Source organism: Mirounga leonina, unplaced genomic scaffold, assembly GCF_011800145.1.
Source record: "Mirounga leonina isolate KUSES-001 unplaced genomic scaffold, KU_Mleo_1.0 Mir_173, whole genome shotgun sequence".
NCBI lineage: Eukaryota > Metazoa > Chordata > Mammalia > Carnivora > Phocidae > Mirounga > Mirounga leonina.
The window spans coordinates 22001739-22011119 of NW_023270447.1; the positions used below are offsets into that span (position 1 = coordinate 22001739).

The 9381-nt window shown below is 38.7% G+C and overlaps 1 protein-coding gene across 3 annotated transcripts in view; it reads right to left on the minus strand.

Moving 5' to 3' along the window:
• Positions 1-4955: 4955 nt before the first annotated feature.
• The window catches only part of LMO4 (LIM domain only 4), a 16974-nt gene continuing 12548 nt past the window's right edge, over positions 4956-9381 (minus strand). For all 3 annotated transcript variants that reach the window (XM_035018113.1, XM_035018115.1, XM_035018114.1), the window contains one exon: positions 4956-5764. In XM_035018113.1, the coding sequence (XP_034874004.1) occupies positions 5756-5764 (9 nt within the window). In that variant the 3' untranslated portion in view covers positions 4956-5755. The remainder of the gene's footprint in view (positions 5765-9381) is intronic.

A 9381-nucleotide genomic window follows, 5' to 3' on the forward strand; every position in this document is an offset into this window, starting at 1 on the left:
GCAGTGATCTGCAGACTGAAGACAGTTCAATTCAAACATCTGAAACATACCATTTACTACTTTGTATGGGATATAGTTAGACACAGTCATCCATTTTACTCTCTGGACTAACATGATTATTGAAGTCTTGCTCTTTTTCCTCCACAACAACTTACAGGCAGAGTTGTTACCAACAATACTTAATTACTCATTCACAAAGTAGTTGAGATTTGTCAAAACTGAACAGAAATTTCTTTTAGAGCAAGGTTAAAATATGCAGGCAAGCCAAAGGAGTCGGTATTCCAGGTTGGATAAAGACAAAATGCAATACTTTAGTTTTTTAAGGGGAGAAAAAAACCTATAGCTCATAGAATAAAGTATGTCATTGTCACAGCCTAACAATTTATAAAGCAATTCTCCCAAAATGCCCCAAATGCCAGGGTTCAAATAGCAGCTCTGGCACTCTTGCCCAGCCATGTTGGAGCCTGAGGCAAAAGTCAAGAGAAGTAACTCCGATCCTGCCTTTATTTAAAATTGTGATGTTTTGTTCACCATAGATGTTTTTGCATTCATTTCCTATTTAAAAATATTGCATTAAAACATTATCTTGATTATTGATTCTTTGGCACTCCCTTAAATTCTGCACCCAAGGAGAGCACCCATTTGCTGCCTCCCTCTCGTCCTGGTCCTGCTTAGACCGTCACCTCCCTGACCCTTCATGACCTCAAAACCGAGGCAATAATAATCAAGAGGGTTATTGTGAGGACTGAGATAACACGTGTTTTGAACTTGTTCACTGTAAATGTGAACATAGAAATACATTTACAAAGCACTCCACAACTCCAAGATAAAGTTACTATATTACACATTCTAGTTAAAGATGTTAAGGTTTATGGAAGGCGGAAGGCCCATGATTGATGACAGAAACTGAATCAAGGCCTTAGAGGGATCTGAGGTACTTAAGACACACCCATCTCTACCTAACCTTATTTAAATAAAGAAAAAGGTATACAATTGCAGCCCAAGCAAGCAATTTCCTTTCCAGCTTTCATAATTAATCTTCATTTGTAAATTCAGTTTGTCTCCAGATTTTCTCTTTTCAGTTCCTAAAAGCACTCAATACACTGCAAATGAAAAATTAATTTAGGAAGAAACTGTTTTCCTCTTACTAAAAAAAAAAAAAATCGCAGCTCAAACACAGGCGAAAGCCTACAAATAAATGCACTGCACAAGGAAATTATTTTTGAAAAAGTTGAGGACGTAAACCTTTTGATTCGAGGTAGGGGAGAACTTTCTAGGCCGAAGGAAGGTGAGATGCATCCTGTTCTCTTGAGCTAATGATTGTTTCCAAGCTAGTTAGAATTCAGTGCTAATTGCATTTTAAAACACCACCTCTAAAATCCTTTTCTCTCTCAGGATCTTACATCAATGTTTCGCATTTTCAGTAAAACCTTTGCACTTCACCTTTCTCACTCAACAAATCCTCAAGTTTAGATCAGCTGGAGGAGCTCAGTTCTGATGCTTTCCTTCCCCCAGCAGGTTTGGATGTGGTGGTGGGGATGCTAGCGCGGGGAAAGGCTATCCTGTCCTGTTTCTGAGGGAAGCGAGAGGATTAAAAGAGGTTATTTTTGGTGGCTAAACCCAGGCTTGTCCATTCTAACAGAGTCATTAAACAACTTTCTAGTGTCATTCAAAGAACTTATAACAGAATCAATTGATTTTCATCCTCTGCTTTATTAGTTGTGATTTAGGAGATAGAATGGCCCTGTTTACACAGCTGTAACATGTCAGGACCTGCAGTACATTATTGGCCTGAGGCCTCCGAGTTGCAGTCCATTCTCAGCAGAATCAATCTGAACTCGAAAACATTCCCTCTAGGAAACAGGCACATATCTACTAGCATAAAGCACTTCTTGTACAACTGAAAATTGTATTCACTTGAGGTAAGTTGCAAGTTCACCTTCCAAAAATCGGCCCTGACTTGTCATTGCTCTCAGCGTGTTCACGATGTGAGCAGAGGGCTACAAATGCCTCTTAACTAGATACCCAAGGCCAGTGAATGGGTTACACTTTGCTGCTAGTCGGGTCTCAGGCTCTGCAAGTGGGACTTGCTGGCTGTTTAACATGCGCTCAGGGCATTGCCAATCTAAAATGGCTGCTCAGTAATACTTTAATTGCAGTTTCATGGAAACAAATCGCTATTTAACTGCAATAAGCATTTCTGTGACTTGGCTGGACTGACAATAGGTGAGTCTTAGTAACAAAGTGACAAGTGACATCAACTTGTAAATGTGTCTCCAAGTCTTAGGTGCAGGAGCTCCCAGGATAGAATGCCCTGGTGAAGGAGTCTCTGGACAACCTCTTCTCAATTTAAGTACAATTATTTAGGCCACAGGGAAACTCTTTCCTGGTGCCTTGATATATAGCTCTTGGACTCACTGTTGTATAATTTATTGGTCCTAAGAAATATTTTATATAAATAGTAGTACAAATTAGAATCTTACTATATTGACACTTAAAGCCATTTAAGAGCTTCATTTTAGATGATTGTTTCAAATATCAGTGTTAGTGAGAGCAAAAGAAAGAATTTAAATACAGTTAATAGTAAGAGGATGACAATTTCACAGGCTTCATTTGGTGTGACTGTTTTCTCATTTTGCATTTTATAAGACACTACAGTCTGTGTTAAACTATTTCCTAATAAATCATGAAGAGCTGGAAATAGTTTCTTGTGGCAAACGATTTGGTTTGGGAAAGCTTCTTCCGGGCTCTCCTGCCTTTCAGGATGTGTAAATCTAAGTAGACAGGTAAAAAACAAAAACAAAAACAAAAAAACATTAAACCCTTTCAGAGGACAATCTTTTTACAAAATTGTTTCATTAGCAAGAGTGACAATTTGCATGATTGAGACATTTATATGTTCTCATAAACATTTTTTTTTTAAATCAAGAGTTCAGCAGGGCTCAGTAACATTTGCTTTTATTTAATTGCACTTGCTTATAGGGACTGGGGGCCATCTTGCTCTATGATGTGGTTAATATTAAATAAGTCCTTTCAAAAGAATGGAGTACATCTCACTAACATCACAAATGCAGTGGATGAGAGGTGAACAAGCTGCTGGATTTTTTTTTTTTCCTAAGCCACGTTGGGGTTGGGGGAGGAACACAATCACTGCTCGCATCAGAATAAACCTGAGTGTTTTTAGGAGCTCTCTATCCACACAGAGCATCCCCATTAGAGCCGGGTTTTATTGTTTGAAATGCCTCTGGTTTCAAGAAAGTGTTTTACCTAAAGCAAGACTACTACTTAAATATGTTCTATTGTATATTCATAGCTCCATTAGTCCTTCTCCAATTTAGCACATCAAAGAGAAGGCTTCATCACTTGCATGTGGATTATACTAACATGAGTGACATTTGTAATCTTATAGGTCTGCAACTTAAGAAATGCTTTTAGAAGCTCGTTATTAAATATGCAGCAGCGCTTGAGGAGCCAGCCATATAATAGTTCATTTAAAGTCTTTAATGACCTGAGCCCTCCACATCGCCAAACGCCACACTGTATTACTTACTAAGTTATTAACTATCCCCTTTGAATTTCTGCACTAGATGGGACATGAGTGCTTATGCCAAAAAGAATAGAGAGGATGCTTGCATTCTTATTAACGTATCTCTCCCTTTCTGTCCTGAAGAGTCCACATTCCTTTAAAGTATCTTAAAGGGAAAGAAAAAAAAAAAATGTAAGAACCAGAACTGGTTCCTAGAAATTCCCCAAGGATTTAACTCAAACAGATACTGTTAGGTCTGTGATTTTGTTCATTTCTTTTTCTTGCATTTTCTTTCCATAAAGCTCTAATAGTACTATTCACTTTAACTCTCTACCTTTCAATTCTCCTACAGGAGATTCATAGTTTTGAGCAACTGATTTTTTCTTCCCGGACTGTGACAGTCTTTGAAAGCAGAAGATCCCAAACGGAAGCTGACTGCTAGCTGAGATGTACCGAGCTATTTCTCTCTATCTAACCTGTTCTGAGAGGTCTACGTTGGGAGCTTTTCTGGAACAAGAGAAAAGAAAACAAATGCCATTTTTAGAAAGGATATTTAAAGTAGCATTATACACACACCTGATTTTAGGAACCTGTGATCGAAGTTGTAGTTGAGATTTGCTCCCAAGCCTAGTAGTGCAGCCTCTTTGGCTTTTTCCTCCTTCTAACGCTGGCCAGGCGCCCCCCCACCCCCCTGCCCCGAGTCCTTGGCCCGCACATGCTTTCCACAGGGCACCTCTGCACGCAATGCAGGCGCTATTGGGGACATGCTGCAGCCCAGAACTAGCCACTGCCTATCTCAAGATGACTACTAAGTGAAATCCAAATCCTACCCCACACATATGGAAAGGCAGAGCCGACAGAGGAGTGTAAGAGCAAAACCAAATAAACAAATCACACAGCAGACCACAGGAGTCTAAAAGCTCACCAGGAAATGGCTGCTTCACCCATTGAAGACGTCTGTACAAGAGCTCTGGGTCCCTAACGACTCAAGAAACTTCACAATATGTACAGGTATGGTTTAGAAATGCTATTTCCTTCAGAAGCCAGAAGCTTGGTGAAGAGAAGAAGAGGGTGAGGTCACAGTCTTTAGCATGCTTTTCATCAATACCCAAGGCTTTCCTATTGAGGAAGAAAGAATCAACAGAATAGCTGAAGAATCGAACAAATATTTATATATAAACACAAAAGATTCACTGTGATATAGGAGTGTAATGAAGTGCATAAGATACCAGAATATTCTGAACTTATAAAAAGGACTCCGTTAGAAACATTGCTTTGTAGCCCTGCCAAAAACGGCATGGTTAAGTAACTCGAAGAAAACCTTATTGGCCCAGAGCTAAATAAATATACGCAACACCTCCCTCGACGAAGTTGGTATCAAACAAAAAAACTTGTAAATTTTCCAAAATACAGAAGAGAAAAAGCAGTGTTTAAATCCAAACTCCATCGAATATTTTTAAGTTTTTATTATTTAAATACACCATACTAGAGCAAATGTCTCTGAAAATATCACAAATAAAAGATTTTTCTTCTTCATTCAGCAAATTAGAAGTAGGGGGAAATTTCTACACAGTAGCTGCTATGAGCCTGATTTTTTTTTTCCAATTTTTTTCTTTTCGTTCTTTTTTTCCTTTGCCATGGAAGTAGCAACATTAGGACGAAAACACTTACATGCATACATACATTGTATTTTACAGAGATACAATAAAAGTGTTTGTGATAGAATATCACAAAAGCCACATCTCTTTCCTTTATCTCATGTTCAGTTTTGATTGAAACACATTTCCTTACAACACTTAAATATACAAAGAGCAAATAGAATGTTGTTAAGGTAAAACACAGGGTACAAACTCTGGCCAGTGCCCTGCTAATTGTTAATGAGGGTAGAAAGCAGATTTGAATGCTTCTTTTAATTAGCTTCATTAGTCATTTCCCTCCTCCCAAGCTCCCTCCCCCCGCCCCCCCAAGATGTCCTCCGGTGGATCTTTTTTCATTTTCTCTACAGTCTCCCATTAGCCCAGGTTCATGGAGTCCTTAATGTTCATATTCAGTCATTTTAATACACCAATAAATGCGGGAAGGGCAATCAAGACTAAAGAAGGTGCAATGCATGGCGCCGGCACTGGGGCTCTAGCTACAGAGGTGACTTGTCTACTGAAGACGCGTGGGATTCGCCTGTGATGAACAAAATCTGAGATGAAGGCACGCATTCTGCATTCCTCTGACCTTTTAGCAGACCTGCAAGAAATACAAACGGGCATCTTAGCTAAAATGCTCAATTTGAGATATTAAACTCAAACATGACTGCTTTGGTCTCCTCTAGGTTCACTAATCTTCTTTTATTAGATTACTTTCCAACTGTGACTTGATGGAGGCTCTCTACTTACTCCGGCAGCGAAGAACTAACGCATAACATTTTCTGCAGTTTTACTAGCAAGAGAAAATGAGACAATAAATGGACTTGCAGAAAGTTTCTGGTGTAAAGTTCTACAATGAATTGCTGAACTCTCTTCTAAATAAGAATGAATTACATCTCGCCTGGTAGGAGCATCATAAATGCACATGCAGAGCCAAGTGCCCCACAAGGAGGTTTTGGCATAATATGCTCAACTGGGTGACCTCTGGCAAAGTTACTCTGGGTCTCAGTTTCCTCATCTCGAAAGTAGGGATAATAAGGCTGTTATAAGGATTACATAATACAGATGGAGCACTTTCAACAGTGCCTGGCACGTAATAAAAGCTAAACAAATATTGGCAGTGATCATTCTGATATCCCCACATGACATCCACTCACCCATGTCCTTCTCAGCCTAAAGGTATGTGCTGAAATATGTATATTTGGGTATATATGGGTATATGTTATACATACACACACGTGCACACCCACAGACATACAAATATTCAGATACTACTTTTCACTTAGTAACTCCTATCTGCTATGTCACTTAATATTACATAAACTATTGTAAACATACGAATCAAACATGTGTAATATGTGAATGACTTGTGCTCAATTAAAAAACATAGTTCAAGGGAAGTCTAACTTTCATGTCTAAGTTAGAAATGATAATCCACACAGTCGTCAAATACAATCTGTTTGCAATTACCAAAATGAAATAATATATATTAGGTTTTCATGGTTTTTAAATGACATTTTGAGCTTCCCAGGAAGTTCTCGTTTCACCCTTTCCCTAACTTACTAAAAAGCCTCAAGTCTATTAGGAACTGCAACCCCCCACTTCCAAGCTAATTAAAGTGGTGGAGGCTTAATTCCCCAGAGTGGAAGCTCAGTGTGAGAAAGGTAATTTGTCTGTCCAGAACAAAGATGCGGTGGCAGCCAGCGAGCATATTTAATAAATGAGCATCAAATGTCCTCTACGATGGACACACACAACACCAATTATGTAACTACAGGGGAACTGCGGAGTGATATGTAAACTAGAACACTTGCTAAATTTTCCTCCAACTAAAGAGATGTGAGCTTGTATTTTACTAAAAAGCGCAGATAATTCTAGATCGAACAGCCACTCGAGTGGAAGAAAGAATTCCAGAGCAGGCAAAAATTAGGGGGAAAAAAAAAAAAAATTAGCCACAATTCCTGATTGTATTTACGTAACTCTCCAGAAGGCAGTATTCTCCTGAGGACGGCCCAGCCTCCTTTAAATGATACAGGCTATAAAATTTTGTAGATCCTTGAACACTAGTGGTCTGAGATTTCACTCAGGACACTACAGGATTTATAAACTCAAAAATTATTTTTTCTCAGGATATACCAAGGCCAATGATGCAGAACAACAGCTAAACTACACATCCCAGACATTGGCAACAAATTTCAGGAGAATAGAAGTTTAAAGGGACCAGATGATGGGGACCTATGCTTTCTATACAATTAGCGGCCTTTAAAGAAGGGGTGTATAATCAACTCATTACTTTTAAGCCAGAGGAGCTTGGCTATATTTATCATGCATCATGCACTAAAAACGTAATTGGTTCGGTGAATAAAAGGAAAACAGCCAAAATTGATGTCCAATTTTCCCTACCAAAAATATGGAGGATGAGAAGAGAGAAGAAAATAATAAAGTGGGGCGGTTTGTCATTTCTCCCCATCTCATCTCCTCCAGAAAGGAAACACCACAGGGATTTGGGAAAATAATTGTCAAGCATTCTCTAGGTCCAAGAGGCAGTTTATGTTCCACCAGGAAGTGTGTTTTCATTACCTCTTTCCCCTTGCCCTCTCATTAGTATCTCTCTGGACCACGTTCAGCTTGCCCAAAACCTTTATTTACAAAAACCACCTTGTGAATTGACTGTGCTCGTGGCGAGCTGAGCACCAAGGGCAAATCTGTGAGACACTTATGCCAACAGGGAAATGTTCTTAATTAACATCGCCCCCAAAACACAGCTTCTTACCAATGTCTGACAAGAACATAACCTTAAGTCATACTTCCTTCTGCCTTTTAAGAGCTATTACTTTTTGAAGGCCATCTGTCTGTTTTTGGCTTCCGACATTAAGGGACGTATATACCAGCTAGTTCTTTCTGGTTGCCTACTACGTTCTGCGATCCAAACCGAACATCCTACCTCTCCCATCCTGAAAAAAGTGTGCAGAACAGAAGACTCATCTGAAAGGCACAATACATGCAATCTTATAACCATGCAAACCAGATGTTTCTCCAGCTTTCCTCCCTGAAACCTCTCAACTTACGCCATCTTGTACCCAATGAGACAGCACCGGGAGACCCTGCTCCTATTCACTACATGCCCTTTGCACTTAGTCCCGAGCGAATGCGGCTACTGCCTGTATGCAGCACTGCACGGTTGACTACGTTTTCCATCTTGTCTCCATGTCCCTGAATCCTCACGCGGCACGGTGGTGAGCTGCAACAATCATTTCTTGTACTTTGTTAAGTCAGGGAAAGAAATGGTATAAAACCAGCAACAAACTTAAGATCTAACTTGCAAAAAACTACGCTTTTACATGGGAGGGGATGGGGAAGAGATCAACCATTTTATTCCTAGCACATTTCTTTTGTTGCCTTTTTTTTTTTTTGCTCCCAAGTATAATTGGAAATGGCTTTGCCTCTACATTGAAATGGTTATCTCAAAACACTTATGTTACCTATCCATTGTTCTCAACTCTGCCCTATAGATTCACTTCATTACAATTCAAAAAATAAAAACCTTAAGCGTTTATATGTACTGGCATTCCTTAACGAAGCTTAAAATGCCTCATCGATGGTGACTGGTTCATTTGCAATAAAAAATTAGACTTCTATTCTTAAAATGGTATGCTAGGTAGCTTCCCATATTAGTAAATTAAACAAAGAAAAGTGTGCGTATTTGGTATAATTGCCATTTACTTAATAAACAAATGGAAAATAAATTTAAACTTAGACCATAAATTTGAGTAAGGGAAAATGATAAAAATCAGCATTAAAATATGGCAGTATAATTTTAAATGGTTACAAGTTTTCAAATATTAGTCATTTTCCCCACACACAGCATTAAGAAAATGCATTACAGAAGACAAAGAAGTCTAATATTTTTTCCTGAGCCTTTTGAAGCTTGCTAAATTCCTATTTGCAGATAAATGTTGTTTTTTTTTTTGTGATCCTTACAACAGACATTAATGAAGTTCCTATTGTAAATCCATAAAGAATTACCAAGTGAAGTGTGCACTTTTTGTTTCAATGCAATAACTCAGTGCTGTGTGATTGCCTGGGTTAATGATGAAAAAGTCAAACATACTATCAGAGCTGATGGAAAAATCTATCACCAATCTGAAATTAAAATTCATCTGTGGTCAATAAGATTTAATATCCATGCAAGTGGCGCTGTAAAGAGTAAATGAATCA